Source organism: Fundulus heteroclitus, chromosome 20 (genome assembly GCF_011125445.2).
Source record: "Fundulus heteroclitus isolate FHET01 chromosome 20, MU-UCD_Fhet_4.1, whole genome shotgun sequence".
Classification (NCBI taxonomy): Eukaryota; Metazoa; Chordata; class Actinopteri; order Cyprinodontiformes; family Fundulidae; genus Fundulus; species Fundulus heteroclitus.
The window spans coordinates 29,517,799-29,539,730 of NC_046380.1; the positions used below are offsets into that span (position 1 = coordinate 29,517,799).

General features: G+C 42.2%; 1 protein-coding gene across 9 annotated transcripts in view; it reads right to left on the bottom strand.

Annotated features, from left to right (window-relative positions):
- LOC105931742 (tensin) overlaps window positions 1-19,876 on the bottom strand; it is a 42,434-nt gene extending 22,558 nt beyond the window's left edge. For 2 of the 9 annotated variants that reach the window (XM_036151506.1, XM_021320448.2), the window contains exons 1-3: window positions 19,506-19,876; window positions 9,850-9,955; window positions 9,657-9,694 (exon numbers count right to left, since the gene is read on the bottom strand). In XM_036151506.1, the coding sequence (XP_036007399.1) occupies window positions 9,657-9,694; window positions 9,850-9,955; window positions 19,506-19,622 (261 nt within the window). In that variant the 5' untranslated portion in view covers window positions 19,623-19,876. Of the gene's footprint in view, window positions 1-6,436; window positions 6,475-6,510; window positions 6,583-9,656; window positions 9,695-9,849; window positions 9,956-19,505 lie in introns of those variants that run through there. The other 7 variants (XM_036151509.1, XM_036151508.1, XM_036151507.1 and 4 more) reach the window with 6 other exon arrangements.
- Between the last annotated feature and the right edge of the window lie 2,056 nt (window positions 19,877-21,932).

Sequence of the window (21,932 nt, forward strand, 5' to 3'; positions counted from 1 at the left end):
TTACAACTGTAGCAATGTGAAAAAACCAACAGCGACCAGGACGGGGAGCTGGTTTTAAACTCTCCCACTGACCACTACAAGACTTTACCAGAAAACTGGTCCTGCTACGAAGAGATGTGATCGGTTGTACTGAATTGTATCATATTTGTTTAAAAAAAGGCCCTGTTGATGTCAGAGAAGATGGTCAGATTGGTTTAAGATGATAGGAGGGCCCTCTAAATCCCAGCTGCCATGGTGGTCTGGTGCCTTCCTCGAATCTTGGGGGCTGGGTGGTCTTGCTGCCGGCGGTTGGTGTGGGCCCCAGGCTGAAAGCGGGACCATGCCCTGGGCTTAGTGATGGCGCTGGTGTGGCCAGGCCAGGGTGAGGTTCAGCTTATTTCTCTTTGGTCTGCCGTCTGCTGGTCCTTTGCTTTACGGTTGACCTGCCTCCGTCGGGGCGAGTGGCTAACTGGACTGCATGAGACCGCTACGGCCCTCGGAGCCGGGTCCACCTGACCTTTGATAAACTGGGGTGCTCTGTCTAAGAGTTGTGCTCAAACACACACACTTAACAGAAACACAGTTATTTCTGCACATACACTAACTTGTTCAAGAGCAAACGTGTCATTGGAGATTTTCTATATAAAACCAGAAATACCACAACAGGGCACTGGAAGAAAAAAGGCACTTATAATAGGGCCTTTTTTAAATATCATCTTTGAACACCACCGAATGTTGAACTATGAAGGAAATGAGCTGCAGCAGGCTTATTCCTATTGAGGGGCAAATAAAACTGGACCAAAACCCTGTTTAATTGATTTTTTTTTTTATTCTGAGGCTGTTTTAAGGTCTCATAATAATAATAATGGTGTCAAAAGAATCCATCCGCAAATTTGAACTACAAACTGAATAACAGTAAATGATCTCCTTAAGAGGGGCTGAATACTGTATTGGTTCCCTTGAAGTTAAAATTCTTGCAACACAGAATGCAGATTGAGAAATAAACAATGTCTTCATCTGTTAAAATCTGGGCAAGTAGTGCACACTGGCACTGGAAGCATTTTACTACGTAGAAATGAGGTAGTGAAAGGTCAAAGAAGGAACCTGTGGTGTTTCTTCCAGTTCATTTCAGAAATGGTTATGTCATAACAGTAGCCATACCCGTTTAAGTGATTGTTGTACAACATAAACCAAACATTTCATCTTTAATATGTTCATGTCTCCAGGTGGAGATGGGCAGAGCATACGCAAACTCTGAACCTTTTTAATAGAAAATGAATAAACACTGTGATCAAGCCATGGGGGATAATTTAACAGGTTTAATAATTGTAATTAACTGGATAAATTGGATCCAGGAAGGAAGAGGAGGAGACAGAGAAAAAAAACAACACACAAACGTACCCATGTAAAAATACAAACTTAAACACACAGACACACGTGCAGTAAAAATAGGTGAACATTAGAGGTAGAGACCATGGAAAACGCAGAATTTGGCCAGAGAAGCAGGACACCAACGTCAACAGGAAGCAATTTACAACAGGATGTCAGAGTTAGTCAGCAGAGGTCCACAAACACACACACAGATACATGCAGGGCGATGCATGGGTGCTTGGTAGCTCTCCCAGCCTCGGGGTCTTCATTAATGCCTGCTGGAGCCGATGGGAGTGGGCCATCTGGTTCAGTTTGTCTTGTTCATCAGTTAGCATTTACTGAGGTGCCAGTGACAGCCCTCCATCACTCCCTCAGGAGCAGAGTAAATGTTGCCCGACCGGCCGGTTCTGTTGTTTTCTGACTCTTCTGGAGACAAACTCAAGGTTTTCTGAGTTACTCTGAGCTGAGCCTTTTTTAATGTTTAGTCTACTGGACAAGTAATTAAAAGAAAACCTTTTTTTGTTTCTAGAAATGTTCTCATCTTTTTATGATAAATATACTAACGGGCCTGAAGTCGAATCTGGGATTGATGTCAGACTGAACAAGTCTGGGATTGGCTGGGTCCTGGTCCCAGTGATGAGGCTAACACAGCATTTGTATTTTGTGCAGTCAAACACTGCAGCAACATGTTCACAGGCGGAGATTGTGCAGAGCTATGTGTGCAACTTGTTACATGAGATGTAAACCATCAGAAGAGCAAATAAACATCTTTTTTACTGCAGCTGTCTCAAAGTTTTACATATGATGTTGCAATACTTGATTTTGACGTAGAGGTTAGTAAGAAACACCTGACTTTCCAAATTAGAAATCTGATTGGGTTTCTGAGTTGGGATTTCGAGAGTGTAAAAAAAGAAAATGCTACTTTGAAGATTTTCTTTCATTTCTCAGATATTTGCTCAAAAGACTGCCAGGTTCTTGATTTGTGTTGCAACACAGTTTAGGAAGTTTTTGACCCAAATATTGAATCAGAAATTGTTTCCCAGTTTTCCTGTGCAAATTCTCAGTTATCGGACTTTCGCTCAGGTTGCCTCCGATTTAAGCATGTTTGCTGTTTCCCAGTTTGCTGGATTATAGAAGAATTGAAAAGCAGCCTCCTTATTCTTCACAGACCATCATTTTTGAACAACCTGTTCAGATTTAAGGTAAGATGGTAAAATAATGCAGCACAATGATGCTGATGCCAGTGGGTTGTGTTTGTAAATGTAGTTCAAAATAGAGAACTGATGTATTCACTTCAGATAAAGTTAGCCTTTGCTAAGTAGTCAGCTCAAGCTAGTGCCGGCTTCGTTTAGCATCCATATTTAGACCAAAGAATAAGTCATACAGGCAATATTTTCTGTACTGACTATGAATTTTATGATCAACACATAAGTCTTAATAAAGACTTAAATGTTATAATTTGTTTATTCAAATGTAAACATTTTTATTTTGAAAAACCTACTGGGCTCACAGACAGTAATTCTTTAGCTCAGCTGCCTCACAATAAGAAAGTCCTTGGTTTGAATCCCAGCTTTGGCCTTTCTGTGCAGGGCTCTCAGTTCTCCCTGTGCATGTGTGGGTTCGTAGGCAGTCTGCCTTTCTCCCAATGTGCAAAAACAGGCAAAAACGTCTTAAAGTGTACGCGCATATTATTAATCTTGTAGATTGTTGATCTGTCCAGGTTGTACTCTGCCTCTTGGCTATTGGCCAATAGAGATAAGCACCTGCCTTAGCAACCCTGAAAAAAATTAATTAGAAAATGGATTGTTTGATTAAGTCTAATACAAATAAGTCTTGCTTAGTAACTCGGGTGGTTTTTCTACTTGTCGGCCCACTGTTGGTGGTTGCTCTAATGTTAGACGGTGTTTTGAGGTCAAAACCCACACCCATAATGTTGGGTCAAACCTATTACTCTACCCCGTTGAGTTAAATTTCCCCTGGCGTGGATCGGTCCATTTTCTTCAGAATTGGGGAAGCAAAACAAGCCAAAGTTTTAATGCGATCCACTCCTGAGCGTCAGTCAACTACTAAGCATTAACAGAGTCCGGACCTTCACAACAACAGCACGAGTCCGCATGATGACTGCCTCCTCTGGGGTTGTGTTTTCAGAGAAAGGAGATCGAACTTATGGATCGGTGAGAGCCGAGGAGGGGGGACCTACACATGAACGTTGAAGGCTCAGGCGTCAGGCGTTTCACTCTGAGCTGGCATCTCACTCTGGAGAGAGGGAGGAGTGAGTAAGCCGTCCTGTCAGTAGGAGGGGGGAAAAAGACCACAGCTCCTTCCAAGTTCCATAGACACATGAAAAGCTAAAATAAAATCCCTTTTTTTTTTTTTTAAATATGCAATTGTTCAAGTTCACTCAGGGAAAATTTGGGAGTGGCTGAAGTCATTTCTAGAAGGCACGTACCAGTCATCTCTCTTCATTTCATCCCCTCTGCTATTCATCTACGCTGCAGCCTACAGAGCTTCAAGCATGACGACTATCATCCCCTCCATGAGATGTAAGCATGGACCCAAACACTCTCCTCCCCCCCAGTGCAAACAACATTAGATGACAAACACCAGCCTGATAAGTATCGCCACACATAGCCAGCACTGGTCACAAACAAACGGGCCCCCGAGCAAGCAGGGAGCAGGAGCTCAGAGCAAAACCAAAGCAGAAAGATAGGGAGAGCTTAACAGGGAGAAAAGATGGAAGAAGAGAAGGGGAGGCAATCAGAGAGAGAAAACAAGGGAGAGTTCTGAATAGGAGAAAGATGTCAACAGCTGAACATGCCTCGTGAGCCTCACGCAGATTTAACAGCGCTATTTTAATAAGGCTTCTTATTTTAGACCAAATGCCGTCCATCTCGGAAGACTTGAAAGCTCGGTTTGTCTATTTGAATGTCAGTCATCTCTCCAATCCACTCACCTTCTTTGTTGTAATTATGGCAACACTTCTAAGTGGATTAGCGCCACGTGTCATGTGACTGGTTTATGGTTGCACTAAATCGCCGCGTTTAGCTGGCCTAGCTGCCCTCTTTGGTCAAGAACCTTTAACGCCTAGGAAGTTAAAGTGGAACAACTTCCCCGTTCATGTCAGCACGTCGCATCCTTAAAGACTTATCTGTTGTTGGAATGCAGTGCAAAAAAAAAGAAAAGGAAAAAAAAAAAAAGGAAGGGGGAACAACCTAATTCCCACAATATTAATCAGTGTATCTCAGGAAATGAAAAGCGGAGAGTCAGTGTAAACATTTGTAGCATGCATCTGCACCTGTGATACTCTGATGTTGCTAGGGTGAGGAGAGCAGTAAAGTCAAATTAAGCATGACGATTATCCGCATGCAGCCCATCATGTCGGTGATTATTGTAAAAAGCAATAATAAGGCGACTGTGATAAGCCACCGCCGTCATTGCTTTATAAAGATATTCATCAGAGGGGATATTTTTGTTTCCCTCTAACATGCACTCCAGCGATCTTCGTCGGCTTTTTTTTTTTTTTTTTGCCGTCCTTCTAATGCGCGGTGACACTTTGTGCTGCCACAGGACAGCATGTTAACCTGGCTCCCTGTGGTGAGACATGAAAGGCTGCAAAGGTTGGAAAATGAGGCCCCTGGATCCTGAGAGATGACAGCAAAACACACAACATTTGGAGGAGAGCTGGCCTTGCTAAAGCTTGAACTTTTTTCACAATTTGTAGCATCACAACGACACATATTCAAGAATTTCATTGGGATTTTTTGCAATAGAAGGGAAAAGATTCACATTTTTTTTATGTGATACCCCTAATTAACATCCAGCTCCTTCAGAAGTCAGCTAATGGAGCCCAGCAGCATGTAATTTAATTACTGTATAAATACAGTTGTTCTGCGAAGGCCTCAGAGGTCTGTCTCAGTGTACAATGTGTAGGGGGCATGGTAAACATGTGGATGAAGTTGCTCTGGTCAGACGAGCCCAGAGAGTCTTATTTTTGACCTGCATGCAAATTAGGTTCCCTGGCCCCAGCTTCCCCTTCAGGGAAGACAGGATGGTGGAGGTGAATGCTGGACAAAGAAGAAAAGCTGCAAGATGCTGCAAAAAAAAAAAAAAAAAAACTGGAGCAGGGGTTCCGCTTCCAGCAGGACAACTCTAAACATACAGAGCTGCATAGTTTGAGATCAAATTACATCTATATATCAGAAGACCAGACCCAACATGATAAAATGTGAAGTAAGCTAATATAAATTCGTTTGGCCTTTACTTCTTCAAAAACCGGCTACGAAAATCCATGTAAAAAACAAAAATGCTGGATTTACCCAAATACCCCCCCCCACCCCCCCAAAAGAAATCAGATCTACTCCCAGTAACAAACAAGCACCAATTACAGTAACAATTGATGAATATACATGAATCATTAGAAGAGCAGCTTGCGTATAAAAGAAAGCTGCAAACATGTATGTTTCACTAAAAACATATACAATTAATCAAAGTGTGCCAGCATATCTGAGCGGCTACTTGTCTTCGCTTATAGTTAACCGTGACTGAATATCAGAACAATAATTGTGTGGATATGTTTAAATAGCTGTGAATCAGACACTTAACAGAAAGCTTTAAATAAAATGAATCAAGTTATGATTAATCTAAATGTGAAAAGACCTGCACTTTCAACTGACTGATCCACACTAACATTCACAAACATGCAGTCATGCACTGACACTATTTTGTGCACCATATATGTACATCATCTAAGTAAAAAAAAAAAAATGCTTCAAACATTTTCTATTAGCATTACAGCATCCAAGCCAGTCTCCACGATTTAAGTTGCAGTTCTCTACCCTTTAGTTCATAAATGTCTCATTAAAAAGTAATTGTTATGAATTCACTCTGTAGGATAAATCATTTAGACCAGCTTATGTTTTACAGGTCAGCGGAGCGGCGCTTTTAATTCCACGCTTGCCTAAAATAAAAGCAAACATAGTGGACTTTTTGATCATAGTACGAGATCTAAGGCTACATCTTTATAAGAATAAAATGGCATGCGGCAAAGCAGTCAAAAGACTGCGAAGGAGATAAAATGAGTACCTTCAAAAGAAGTTTCAGCCACTGCGCTCAGGATGCGCCAACTAAAGTCCAATAAATCCGACGCAGAGCATGTTTTACCTCTTCAAGAGGAGCTTCAGTCCCGTTCCTCTGCCTCTGAGCAGTCCTGTCTGCGGACTGTGTCTACGCCCAGCCTCCCTTGCTCCTCTAGTGCACACAAACGCTCTGCTCGCTCTCTCACCAACTCACTTGGTCTTCCACCCTCACAACAAGGCACACACACACACACACACACACACACACACACACACACACACACACACATGACGAGTGTGCAGGCAGAGCGTGCAACATAGCGTTAAAGCCTCTCACTGCGCCTGTGACATACACGTAGAGACAGCAGAGCGCATCAGCTGGGCGGGCGAGGACTTTTGCTCGCCTGTGCACTCAGAACTACTTCTGCATGCAGACAACAAGCTGCCCTGGCACGGTGCGCTCATGTCTGCTGACCTCTCCAGGCAGCCCGAGGCTCTGGGAGTAAAAAGGGACAGAAGGACGAGCGGCAGTGATCTAGTGTTTGGACTGATGGTGAAGATGTGTGATGTTATAAATCTGTATCATAAGCTATGATATATGAAACGTTAAAGCTGAAATCCTAAAATTTTTTTTTTTAAAAAGACACCTTTTAACCATGAAAACATTAGAAAGATTCAAAATATAAATCCAAAAACACAAATGAAGACGCGGTGCATAACTTAAAAGTGGAAGTGACCTGTTAGATGAGATGAACCATACACTAGGGGACATGGCGTGACATGAAGCAGACATCAGTCTCCAGCCTTGGCCTAATGTTCCTCTTTATTTATGAATACCCCAAAATGGGAATGATTAAACACACACACACACACACACGCACGCACACACAGCTGCCTCCCACCCCCACAATCACTCACCAGGAAGCATCCATGGCACTCCTGTCATTTTCTATATTTACCCACTCTGACTTCTCCTCTCCGCACTGATCACCCTCCTGTGTGCCCATGTCCTCCCTCATCCGCCACGCCCGCTCTGCTGCGGTATCAGAGAAATCTTTTTTTATTTACCTTTTTCTATTGCCGTGGTGACCGGAGGCATAAGTGCGACGAAAATAATACAGGCAATCTTTTTTTTTTCTAGTGAAGCACTTCGAATGGTGAAGCTCATTCATGCCATATTACAGTATTTGATGAAAAGTGTGTAGCGTCAGCGACATCATGCAGAGAAAATATGTACCCTTAAGGTGAATTATTTATGCTTTAACACTGAGGGGGAACGTCTGTGGGAAATTAGTTCAAATTGAATGTTTTAATGTCCTCAGAAATCATGGCTGCATGTCTCATTAAATATAAAAAGAAGTGTTTGTCTGTGTTTGGACTCACTTTTGCTCTCTCTGTCCCTCCTTTTACTTTCGGAGCAAGTCCTGGTGGTATTTATGACTTAGACTGTCCACAACGGAGTGTTTTCCACTCACCCAGTCCCACTGCTGGACCAGCACCCACGCTTGCTTTGCAACAGTTATTCTAGCACCAGACAAATGGTTCAATCTTGGCACCGACTCTCCACGGGGGCCAGAGAAAAGACACCCTTTCATCGCTGGGGGGGTGTTCCTAGAGACCAATCACCTGTTAAGATATTGTGACTGCCACGTTTAACACTAAAGTCAGTCACACGTTTAGTCTGCGTAATTAGGGGAAGCATTAATACACGTTGATATTGTTACCGCAGTATCAGAGCATAGAAAAAAAAGAAAGGTTTTCAGCTTTAGCTTGAGGCTCTTAAGCTAAAGCTGAAAATGTCTTTTTCATGATTTACAGTGGTCCATATGAATGTCTAAGTCTACACTTAGTACAAAAAAGTCACTTTTGCTTAGTCTGAACCAGTTTTGTAATATCTCTAACTTGGAGGGGGGGGGGGGGGGTTACACACAGAGGTAACATTGACTTTAGTCTACGTTGGTGTAGCCTCGATATAAAAACCAGGACTATTGCTTATGTGGGTGAGCCGGTGTTTGAGAAAGAAAAGGATGGCGATTTTGAAGGAGGGATTGGTCTGTGTGTGTGTGTGTGTGTGTGTGTGTGTGTGTGTGTGTGTGTGTGTGTGTGTGTGTGTGTGTGTGTGTGTGCGTGCGCGTGTGTCAGAGCTCAGGTCGGATTTTCCTTTACTATTAGCGATTTGTGCGGCCGAACACTGATATACAACAACCTGCTTATAGTGGGGTCGTGAACTCAGAGGCGAGTGATACTGAGCTGCTGTCACATGAGGGCACAGGGGGCTGCTGCCAATGTTTTGACATAAGCTGTGGACAGAGGGAGTGCTTGTCTCACAGAGTGGAAACGTGTCATCTTTAAAACGAAACAGTCCACTCTTTGTCCAAACCTCCGGGTTTCCGACACGTTTTTCCGCACTCAGACGTTTACATTTATTTATAGATTCTTTACATCATGTTCAATCCGACCTGTGAAGATGAATAGGTGTGAGTTAATTATTAAAAAAAAAAAAAACATATAGGTAAAAACCCAACAGCTAATGACGTCATATCATTCAGGCTTAGCTGGATATCTGCAGCTCTAATGTAACTAAAACGTAGTTTAACACAAAACTGGTTCATTGCTCAGCAATATTACGCAGAGCAATCTGCAAGAACAATAATGTCTCTGTTAGAAGAAGTAACAAAAATCCTGGTTTTTGATCACATATTTCTGATAAATACCACGCCAGAGAAGGCGACCAATTGCCTTACATCATTGCTTGTCACAGTTTAGAATGACAATACACAGTAGACAAATTTTGCCAGGGGATGAACAACTCTGGGATTAACTTTATCTTTTTGTTGAAAAAAGTAAAGTTGCCTTGTGATATTCTTTGTGGCAAAGCAGTTACAGGTCTTGTTCACTAGTTAGGTGAATTCTGAAGACACTGGATTTTATTTAAGGGTATCAGGGCAAATAGGTTTGAACCTAAACTCACTTTAAACATTTAAACTTTATTTGTAAAAAACTAAGGGCATCAACCAACAAACCAGTTTCATAAGACTTCACAATGATGCGTTGCTTTTTGTTTGGCCGTCACATAAAAATAAATGAAACTAAGGTTTGTGGTTGCATTGTGACAAAACTTAATCAAGCTCAAGGTTTATCCCCCCCTAAACCTTGCCCCTCTGGAGCAGACCTTTTTTTTTTCAGATCAGACTGAGGTGTGGGTTGTTGGGTGAATTGAGGTTAGCTCACCTTTGCTTCGCACATCTTGTGGACTGCGATCTTGCACTCTGCAAACCAACAAGAGGGCCCGGTTTGACTCTGGGAATCAGCTTTGACATACACGAAAGAAGACAGCCAAGGCGAACTTGTCCGCCTGCATCCACGCTGGTCAGGCCCGACTCTGGAACCCGCCACGGCCGACTTGACAGAGGTGTGGACTCACCCTTGCAGAAAGCTCCTGGGTCGTCAATGCTCTGCTCGCACACGTCACACACCCGTCTTTTCCTGAAGCTCTTCACGGTGAAGACGTGACTCGCTGGCTTGGTGAGCTGCAGGAAGGCACAGGACAGTAGAAGCTAATCGCCCGTACAGAATGTAGGCGACAACACACGGAGATTAGAAACGCTGCTCCTGAGAGGAGGGCGTTGTTTCAGCGATGCCCAACAGAACGGAGCACGGAAAACTCTACTGACATGGGGAGGGTGTGATGTTGTGATGAGCTGAGGTTTTGCATTTTCCCCATTTCGTTTCCTTGGGTATTTGAGCTCACTCTGTTCCTTGTGTCGCTGTTGTCAGTACAGATGTGTGCTTCTCCCCGAAACTCCTCCTCCATCAAAAGCACGCCTGTCACCTCGCAGCCTCTTTTAAAAATGTTCTGATTCTGTCTCGTTCTGCGGGCCGACCGCGTGACGAAACGCAGGGGGTTTGTCCGTTCGTTTCAAGGCCCCTGTCTTCCATATGTACAGGCAAGATGAAAGTGACTGAACATACTACGTGAGAAAGTATTGAGCGTGTCTATTGTATTAATAGTGTGTTGGCGTTTTTTTCTTGCCTATCTGGCTGCGCATGTGAAGTTTTCTCCTCCGTAATGACGAGCTTAGATTTTAGTTCAACATTACAAGGAGGGAACACACTGGGCAGTGCTGGCAGCTGTGTAATTAGAAACCAGGAGTCGCTGTTTCTATCCATCTGAAACAAGCAGACTCAACTATTCACTCCTGGAACACAGCTTCGCATAGTGCCTTGCAGAAGTGTACCTACACCTTGAAGTTCTTAGCATTTTCTCATATTGCAGATACAAACGTTAACGTATTTTACGGTGAATTCCTTTTTCTTATTGGATGGAAAATGACACATAGTTTTTACTTCATTTTTGTAAAAAATAAAAATTCCGACACATTCAAGGGCTTTGATCTGAACCATGATTTGCCTGCATTGAGCTCCATCTGTCTTCCCGTCAACTCTGACCGGCTTTCCTGTCCCTGCGCGGGGAAAGACAGTCCCAGAGCATGATGCTGCCACAGCCATGTCTTAAGCTGCCTCGGGCTTATTAAGTGAGATGTGCATTTTCCATCACATGTTGTTTCTCATGTTGGTCAAAATGTTAATTTTTCCATCTCATTTGAGCTCCTTTTTCCACATGTTCATTGTGTCTCCTGCATGGCTTGTGGCCATCTGCAAAGGGGACTTCTCACAGCTTTCATCGGTGGCTTTCTTCTTGCCCTCCTTCACTGACAGCCAGATCAGTAAAGTACAAAATCATCGTTGGCTGTGGGATCTGCTGCTGTTTAGCGTTATTACTAGCAATACATGACGAGAACAATGTATTTCTTCATGTTTTATACATTCAAGCAAAATAGGGAATATGTATAAAAGCAGACATTTCAAAGGATTAATAGTAATTTCTCCATTGTGGGACAACAGGAATATCTTGACAATGGTTAAAATAGATTAAAAAAAATATCGGAAGTGCTACTAATGTCATGATTTGGGTTTTGTTGTGGTTTATGTTTATTATTTGATTAATTAGTTCACTCACCTGCTTTAAGTTCAGTTTCTGTTTTGGTGTTTTTTCTTGTTTGGTTTCTATTAAAGCTTGTGTTCTGTTTAGCCTTAGGTTTAGGTTCTGTGTCAGTTTTGGAATAGTTTGGGTTTTATTGTGGTTTGATATTGTTTTATGTTATCAGTTTTTATGGCCTGCTCCGATCACTTCTGTCACCAGCCTTTATTAAGTTCACCTGCCAGCATTCTTTCACCTCTTAGTCGCCACCCTGTCACGCCCCTTCTCCAGTCACCATCCTATCAGCTTCAGTTTACTTCCAGTCACTTCCCTTCCCCTGATTAGCTCCACCCATGCCAGTAATTAGTTTCACTCCATTCACCTGCTCACTCCCCTACTTATACCTGCCACTGCCCCCTGAAATCTGCCACATCATTGTTTTTTTTCCGTGCCCATGGGTGAGTTTTGTCCAGCAGTTCCTGTTATATGTTTCTCATGCCTGATCTGACTACCTGCCTTTTTTGACTTGGACTGTTTATTTACCACTAGCCTTGTTTTTGTCCTGCCCTTCATTTTTGCCTGCCTGTTTTTCTTGGTTCCTGCTCACACCTGTTTTGGAAATAAACCTTCTTAAAAACGTGCCTCTTGTCCGGCTGAATACTGGGTCCATCTGTTCCCGATCATGACAACTAAATTGTTAATACATGCAACTTTTACTACAGTTAGCCACATTGGATACCAAATTGGATCGGTAATGTCCAGCGTTCCCAGCTGGGATACCTGCATCAAGGAGCGTTTTTGATCTTTTGCCAACTGGGAACTCAAAAAAGCGGACTTCTAAGTACAAACAAATTGCACCGATAACCAGGATCTCTTGGCTGTTCTATTCATGAGCCAATCAGTTTGGATAGACCATCATGTCTTGGTAGGTTTGCAATTCCTTTTTGCTTCCTGATCTTGTTCGGTCACTTATGTTCTTTTACAAACCTTCAGAGTAGTTGCATTTTACTGACCATAAACCACACACTAATGAACTCTATATACCAATTAGGGCAGCAGGAAGCGACTTAGGAAGCAGCTGGTTGTGCTGGATTTTATTTCAGGTGATCAGAGAAAAGGGGGCTGAATGCAAACGCTTTCTGGTGCAGAGAAAGGCCATCCTAAATTATTTTTCCCACTGCACAATTATGCACTACTTTGTGTTGTTCTCATACTAATTAAACACAAATGAAGTTTTTGGCCGTAAAGCGACTAAATGTAAACAAGAACAAAGGATATGAACACTTTTTCAAGGCCCTGTAGTGTCCTTGACTGAAATATTTTATTAAAATAAATGGGTGGTGATGTGCTTTATTTAAATTTCATATTATAAGAGAACTACTGAACATGTTAATCCACACCCAGTATGTGAACTGGAAAGTCAAAGGCACTGAGTCATATTCCACAGATTTTTTTTTTTCCCCCCTCAGTTTTTAAATAACCGCCTTTCCTGGTGAAAAGAAGCGGGACGGTGTTTATATAAAGTTGTGTTAAAAGTCAGCGAAGCAAACGAATTTGTCAGCATGTGAGGCACATTAAACCATCACAATTTTCCGAGAGCAGAGGGGGAGGAGGGGCCTGGAAACATCAGGAGGAAGGTGGGCTTGTGCCATGTTAGCTGGTGGCGTGTGCGGCAGAGCGGGAGAGGTTCAGAGCAACAAACACCGCACAGTGTTTGCAGACGTGTGCGTTAGCTCTACAGTTAAACGGCTTAAAGAATTAATGCAGCGGACTTTAACTGCGGCAGCTGACACTGCATACAAATCAGTTTTCTGACTAACAAACCCACCTTTTGATAATACAGAAACACTGACTGTTGTTTAACGCCTATCTTAGTCTGTGATTCCTTAACTTGCAACACAAAAATCGCATCAAACATCATGCAAAAGAAAAAAACATTTTGTTTGTTGCTTTCAGTCCTGAAAACTGCAGGGAGTGGTGGGTTATCCATAATTTACCTGAACCAGAATGGGCTATTTTTTACATAATAGTGCAAAATCTTTTTTTCTCAGAAATGTACAGCACAGTGTGGGTGGAACAACGGTACAACTATTTAAATCTTTGTAGTTGTTACTTGTTTTGTCATTTCCATTTCTGGGATTAAATGAACGCATGTTTTGGGCCATTATCTTATTAAAAGACCCAAAGATGATCCATTTTCAATTCACCTGATTCTTACTTAAAATATCCTAGTCTTTCATTTCATTTCTGATGCCATTGCCTCTAACAAAGTTCCTCGGGGCGTTTCAAAGATAAAATAGGCCCGCAGCATCATACATCCCACACTGTACGCTACTAAACACATTCATCCAGGAATGTTTAATCTTTGTCTCAACTAAGCATAACCAACATTTCCAGGTAAAGCCTGAGTAAAGTTGAATAAAATCCATGTGTTTTTATTTATTCTTTTTTTCCCCAAGGTAACACTTCCAAACAACTGACATCTACAGAACAAAGACATGTAAACATTTTTTCCCTGTTTTTTTTTTTCACTGTCTGACATCAGACAACACATTTTTAATGTTTTAAGTCAGTAAGGACTCCCAAAATTATTTCTATTTCCTAACTTTTAGAATAACAAGAGTCAGAATTGTTGATTACTTTATTTATATTGAATAGTTCAGGCATGCCAAGATTAATGTGCTTTTTTTAAAAGGGTAATTATGTCATGGGTTTGGAAGCTTCTGATAGGTTATTTTACAATGTTCGAGTTAGAAGACCGCTGCTCCCCTGTGAGACATAAGGGAGAAATCGCAAGTTATCAGCTAAGAGAATTGTGGACCTCCACATGTCTGATTCACCCTTGGGTTCAATATTACGATGCCTGTAGGTGTAAAGTTAAATCTGTGTCCCATTTTGTGTGTGAAATGTGTGTTTGGAACCCCAGAAGATGAATTTGGTGAGCGAATATCACATCCAGAGTGAAACAAGTCAGGTAGTGACATGTGCTGAAAGCTCTCTCGGCAAGAAGGGAGCCATTACTCCAAAAGCAGCACAAAGGCCAGGTTACAGTTTGTAAATGCACTCAGGGGGAAAGACTTTCATTTTTGGAGACATGTCTCATGATCGGACAAAATGAAAAAAAAATAAAAAAAATAGCCTTAGCAACCCTTGTTGCTATATTTTGGGGGGAAAGGGGTAAACGTGAAAGCCTGAGAACACCCTCCTAACTGAGGGGGTGGCAGCATCATGTTGTGTGGGAGTTTTGCCACATGAGGGATTGATGCATTTCCCAAAATGCATGGCATCATGAGCAAATAACTTTCTGTGGAAATATTTAAGCAACATATGAGCCAATAAGTTACATTTGGGCACAAATGGATCTTTCCAAGGAATAATGACCCTAACAATACCACCAAATTAGTTTAAAAATGACTTAAGGAGAACAAAATCAACGTTAGGGAATAGCCATCACAAAGGCTTTATCTCAGTCCCTTTTCTGGGTCTGAAAACATGTGCGTGAGCAAGGTGGACTACAAACCTGGCTCAGTTTCATCAAGTCTGTCAGCAAGAACTGACCAAAATTTTAGCAAACTATGGTGAGAAGCATGTGGAACCAAACCTAAACCCTTTGACCCCAGAAAATTCTACTAAATATTGAAGAAATTCGTTTTAACCTAAAAAACAATCACTTTTTCTCTGCCATTTGGTAAACGGATAAGATTTGGCAACCTTGAATTATCTAAAAATGTAAAGGTTTGGTCTGATCAGACAGTGAGAGCAAAAAGGCTAAGTCTTTTTGAAAAGTGAAAGCTGGGATCAAACCCTAAGAGTGTTTTTTTTCCCCTAAAAGTACTTGTTCTTTTTCTATTCTTAGTTGTTCAGTGTAAACGGAACAAAATCGGCACAAAAGCGGGTCTCGATTCTCACATCCCAGCAATATATTGTTTGTGGCAACAAACTGTGATTCCTTGCAGAGTATTTCTTGTGATTATATATTTCAATAAAAAAATGTTTGTTGCTTATTTTCAGGCAATGGTTCCAATTTCTTTTGCAAGTTTCTAAACGAGATGTTATGGCAGCATTAATGAAGGCTGTCTGAATCAATGCATAGCATGAGCCAAGAGCACAGCCTGGTGGACATATTGAAGTACTGCAGCTAATTTTTAAGTAAAGAGATAATAATAACAAATCAGTTAATTAGGAGCTGGAGAAAGCCCACATAGCTGTTTTTGTTTTAATTGTGTTGTTGAAATTCAGGCTATTGCAACTCATGAAGTTCAATATGTTTCAGTCATTAAACTGCTGGAGTTTATCTTGCAAGATATGTTTAAGTGGGGCTTGGATAAGTTTAGGTAAGTCTTTTTGAGTTTTAGTGAACATTTTTATTATTAACAATAAAACTGGCTTAATGATGAAAAGCAACATAGGCTAAATAGGCCTAAGCTTTGTCCTTAATGGTAAGTTGGCTCTTCAGATGACAATTTTGCAGTGATAACCAATCAAGGACAAGGGAAATCTTTGCAAAAGGATTCACCTCCCAGTGAATTTTTCACATTTTGCAACCAAATCTTGACTCTTTTACTCCAATCACCTGAAAATATCATCCAGCACAACCAAGTGCCTCAAGATGTTACTTAATTTATAAAATGACTCCACTTCCAGGCAAAAGGAGAGTTAATCAGCTAAGAGGACCAGAGACGACTCTGCTTGGAGAATCTGTTGACATCAACTTATTGAAAGAAAGCCTTCAGCTGTCCTGTTTTCCGTTTGGCACAAGCCATGTAGACACAGCAAGCATGTGGGAGAAGGTGCTCTGGTCAGATAAGACCTAAATGGAGCTTTTTGGTCTACATGCAAAACGTTACAAGTTGTGGGAAATTAACACTGTACATCACTTTGAACACATGAGTTCGTCTCACAATGACACATGGTGGTGGCAGCATCATGCTTTGGGGTTTCTTGAGAAGGGAAAGCGGTTGGAATACTTTACCAAGATGCTGTGAATCCACCAAATGTAAATTTATAGGACTTTGAATATTATATTTGCATTCCTGCTCCTATAAAAATTGAAAATAAGACATTAAAAGTAGCTTCAATATCATTCCAGCCACTTAAAAAAAACCTCTAAACTAAAAACCCTGCAAAACCTAAACCGTACTGATCGTTTTGAGTCTGATTTAAAGCTGTTCTACCAGCAAAAAGGATCTCTGGCTGAGCGGACCTTCAGTCTTCGGAGGCTCCCATGAGGATGAGCAGAGATCCAGCGTTGCATTGCAGAATAAAAGAACCCCGCCCTGAGTGAACGGTTTAGTGCAGCCAAAGTTTATGTCATTCTCCAAGCATCTATGACCACTAACAAGAGCCTGAAGCGCTCTTCCACATCCAGCATGTCGATCCAGAGAGGGTCATCAACAGGCAGCACAATAATGGATCTCTTTATGACTGTTGCATGGTCTCTGTTTTTTATTGCAGGAAAACAGCAGCAGTCGCTTTTAATTCATATGTAAAAAGTTAAAAAAGCATCAAATGTGACCAAATTGCCTTGCAGTTTTACATTTATCTAGGGTTTAAACTAAAAACCTGTCCCTGAACCAGATGAATGAGCTTGTGTACAGTAACACACCCCGCTTGGCACTAAATGCCTCATTGGCTTTTTTCAGTGGCACCTCACAAGTGATGACACGCTGGAGACCAGGAGTCACAACCCGACACACAAACACACACACACACACACACACACACACACACACACACACTATCCACCCGGGAAGAGACGGGAGCAGGTGGTAAGCCGGGGGTTCGCTCCAATCCTGGGTGGGTATTTATAACCTGTGCAAGTCGGGGTCACCACCTCCAAACAGCCATGAAAAAAAGCTGAAAATAGGTGCAGGAATGGCAGTGTGTGTGTGTGTGTGTGTGTGTGTGTGTGTGTGTGAGAGAGAGAGCAAGGGAGGCAAATGGACACTTCAAAAACGTCACAAAGACCTCCTCAGCCAGTATGAGATATTTCATTTCTCTGCACTGCATTCACGTCCACCCATTCAGAGGGGAATATGCTTTAATAATTTGGCATGGTCACACACACACACACACACACACACACACACACACACACACACACACACACACACACACACACACACACACACACAGAAATGATCCGGGCAGCTGAGGAACCAGAAGTCTTTTGACTTCCTTCAACAACACATTAAATCTAACTGTGTTGAACTGGTCGAAGTTCCGACTGTATTTACTGACCTGACTGCAACAAGGGTTTTCTTTTAGCGCACTGATATTTGTTTGTTGTGACACGTGCACAGACAGAAATTACATTAGTAAGAGCAAAATCCAAATAATGCTGCTGGATCTCGGATGTGGACTTCACAGAGACGCGTCGCGTAATCCCCACTGCTTACATACTTTATATTCTGTATTGTACTAAACAAATTAAAAGCTATTTTCAAAACCCTCCTCTTCCGCTGACCTCCAGGGAGGGATGGTGATGATTTACACCGGCATGTGAGCAACAAACGTTCAAAGTGCTCGGTCCTAAATCCATGGATGCTCTTAAATAGAACCAGCAGACAGGAAGGCGGTGGGTCAAACCCAGACAGTAACTAATACCACTTCCTCTTAATCTAGGAGCCTGAAGAGACATCATGAACCCTTAATCAGCTGCTGCGCATTATTTTTTCCAATATCTTATTAAAATTATCGGCTCAGCATCACGATAACCCACCCAGTAACAACTAATACATAGTTAATACACCAGTTATTAATAAAACAATTAACACTTTAGAAACCATTAATAGTGAAGTAATGTTTACAGGTGAGACAGAAGTGAGAAGTTATTTTGCATTAGTGTGTGAAAAGTCTCCTATACCTGCCTTATAAGTACTTATTACTGGTTTATACAGTATTAAATGGGTTAGATTTCAAAATAATGTTTTTTATAATCCCTCCATTGAACCTTTACATCAAGGCTCCCTAAATAAACCACCAATACATGGTTTATAAACCAGATATGAAGGAAGATGTAAGCCTTATAATCTATTAATAGTCTATCATTTACATTAAACACGTTTTACCTCTTTAAATCATGCACTATACCTCTGAAACAATTGTTTATAAAGTGTTACCAGCTTAATAAAAATGATAATTTAGGGTCACTTTATGTGTGCCTTTACAATAACACCCCCCTTATGATCAACTAATAAGCTGCAAACTGCTTATAAACCACCATTAAAGAGCCATAGTGCCTTATTTAATGGTTGGGAGAGTTGTTAAAATTGACTAGTGCTTTATCAAATGATGATTCCTCATTTATAGCTGCCTCATACCTGCTTTTATCTGCTATGTATGCTGGTATTTATTAGCTCCTAGCCATGAATTAATTTGCCCTTAACAAGGGTTGTCCTATTATAAATGTAAAACAAGACTGTCTTTATAAACGATGAATGACACACAAGCTATTGATCAAGTGGTAGATATGTTTGTAAACCATTAATAGAAAGGTTTAGTACATTGGGTGGGAGAGATGGGAAGCATAGCTAGTGTCTTGCCAAATGTTTTTCTGCATCAGCGTCTGAAAAGTCTCTTTTTGCTCATTTTTAACTGACATTTACAACAGTTTAATAACACCATCATAATTACTGATCCTTCCTTGTTTGTACCCTGTTTTATTAGGGGATGCTGATTGATAAGCTGAACCAAAATACCTGGTTTATGCGTGATAGTAGTCTCCATATGTCTCATGGAGAGGGAGCTGCACAGAGCACAAAGATTGTGAAACGTTCGCCACAAGCAGCAGATCTGCTTTGAATCTAGGTTTGAGACACGGTGATAATGGTTTGCGTTATTTATCCATTTATTGGCTGTGACTGACGTGTGACCAGCGGTGTGCAGAAATGAAAGTTTAGCAGAGATCCGGCCGAGCCAAATAACTTCACCTGCAACAGCCAGGCGCATTAAGGCGAGATCTGGTCTACTCACCTTCTGATCTCCCTCAAAGCCAGCACGCATTTTTTTTTTTGTTTAACAAGCCGAGCAAACTGCACGACAGAGACGGCAATATTTCTGACATGTGCAGTGAGACAAAAGGGTAATAAATCATGCACCTCAGTAAGCTGAACGATCTCAGGATGCACCTCGGGGTCTGCCTTCGCAGGGATTCTTTCCGCTCCTGCAGCCGGGCCATCCTCCTTCGTGGTGCCGCTGCTGTGCATGCACCCCATGCTTCCAGCGTTCAACTCTTCCCCCTCGCGCCTTTAATTTCCTCAATCCTTATCCACTCTTTCCACACACCAGCACCGCGCTCCCAGCAGCTCTGGATGGATCGTCGTCGTCCTCTCACCACTTCATATTTTCTTCTGTTTTCCTCCTCTCCCACATTTTCTCCCTTCTCTCCCCACCACCCCCCCCCACTCTTTACACCTCTGCCCTGTGCTCTGACAGCTCGTCCTGCTCTGAAACCAACCCCAGATGACTTTCAGCTCCCCCGGACTCTCCCCTTACAACCCCTCTTTCTCACCCACCCACCCTCTCCCCTCTGAAAGAAGTGTCACTGAGAGCCGACACTCCTCTCTACCTCCTCCAACTGCATTCTCCAGCTATCCTAACCCTCAAGGCTCACACCCCCCCTCTGCTGTCCATTTGCCAGCACCTCCTTCGTGGTTCCTCCAAACCCTAACATGCCCCCCTTCTCTTTACACTGATGAACCCCTTTGGTCCTCCCCTATCTTGTTCCATCAGGCTCCTCTTGCTGCCCCCCCACAAGAGAAAAGGGGCAGCTGTTTTGTCCCGTTGATGTCAGACCCTTCCCCTTCTTTTTTTTTTCTGGCTTCACGTCAGGCCCTTTCATGCTCTTCTTGCTCATGGGGAAATGATCAGATGAACCTCCCCGCTCAGGAGCTTCTTCAGAGGGTCATGCTGTAAAACCCTGAAAGTGTTTTCTTTTTCCTTCCACCTTTCCATTTCAACATGTCTGCAAAATACTCTAAATGTAATTAACTTCACCGCTCTGCTCGATAGGGCACATGACATCAACTTTCATGCATTTTATTCCTTCTGCTCAGTTCTCTCTCTCCTGTGAAATGAAAACAATGATAGGCTCTGTGCTTAAATCAAAGATCTGTGCTCCCCTCGCTCGACAAATTCCTTCGGACTGCAACGAGCTCCTTCTCAGGAACTCGCACAGAGCCGTATTTCCTCAAAGTGGGTTCCCCAGACAAAATACTGCTTTAAGCCAGAGGTTTTAAGGTTGTGAGGTGAAAAAAAAAACTCTCTCCAACAATAAGCTCTTTCTACATCCACGCTCTTAGCCACCAGTCAGACCCTACAAAGCGGTCTTTGGTTGAAAACTGAGACAGATCCAATGGTTGAGGGCTATTTTAGGCTGGAAACCATCAACATGTGTTTGTGAGGGTTTTCAGCTGAGGAGTGCGTATTTATCGGCAGCCCTATTAAGGATGTGCAAGGAAAAAAAAACTTAAAATAAGTCTAAATTTTACTGCTATAACATTCAATTCGAATTCCAAAATACTTTGTTAATCTCAAAGAGAAATTAAATAACCTCACATGGAAAAATCTAAATAATAGAAATTGCCAGTAAGTTGCATGTCGCTCTTCGTAAGTGAGGAAATAGCAACAGGACAACAGCGAATATTTTTAGATATCAAAGATTTCAACGTTTAAAACCACTGGAACTGTGACAAGCAAGGCTGACCACGCCCTGTGAGCTGGATGGGAAGTGGACTGAAAAAGTTATTCAAAGCTCACTGTTGGGGTACTGCAGTAAGCTTTGATAAAAAAAAAAAAAACAATATATGCCAGCTACATGCTCAAAGGCTCCTAGGCATGCCAGAAAAACAACAACATTCTGACCTACCATCACAAATGAACAGCCCGTGGGTGAAATTCGCTAAGAACACCAGAAATGTGTGCTTTGGTAGGATGAGACCGTAACTGACCTTTAGGAGAGGCAAACTCCTCATGTGGGTTTGACTTGAAAAAAGGAATATGCGGGAAATGTGGTGGACCAGTGTTGCTGGTCCAGGGAACCTTGTTAGCATGCAGGGCATCATGAACGCCTCACAATACCAGGAGCGTTGGACCCTGCCCATAAGGCAAACGAGTGGGAATAGGTCTTTTACTGGGATGATGATCCAAAATTAATATAGCAAAATCAGCACAGAAATGGTTCTCATGACACAAAATCAACCTCCTCCCTTTGCCCCCCCAGTCCCAGGTCCAAAACCTGAGAAAATCTGTAGGGTGAGCTGCAGAGAAGAGATGATATGACTGGACCAAGGACTCAGTAGATTGTGCAAGGAAAAATGGTCAAAGCATGCGCCGTGCGCCAAGTAGTGAAATGTTACAGGAGCACAAAGCCTGATAAGATCAAAGCATTTAAACTTCTAGAATTTAAAAGGGGGGGGGGGTACTTTTTTGTTTGCAATGATAAGCGCCACTCATGAGGCCTTAAGTGGAGGAAGGAGGAATCAGCTGCTGGAGTATGTTGCAACAGGCACAGGGGGGTTTCTGAC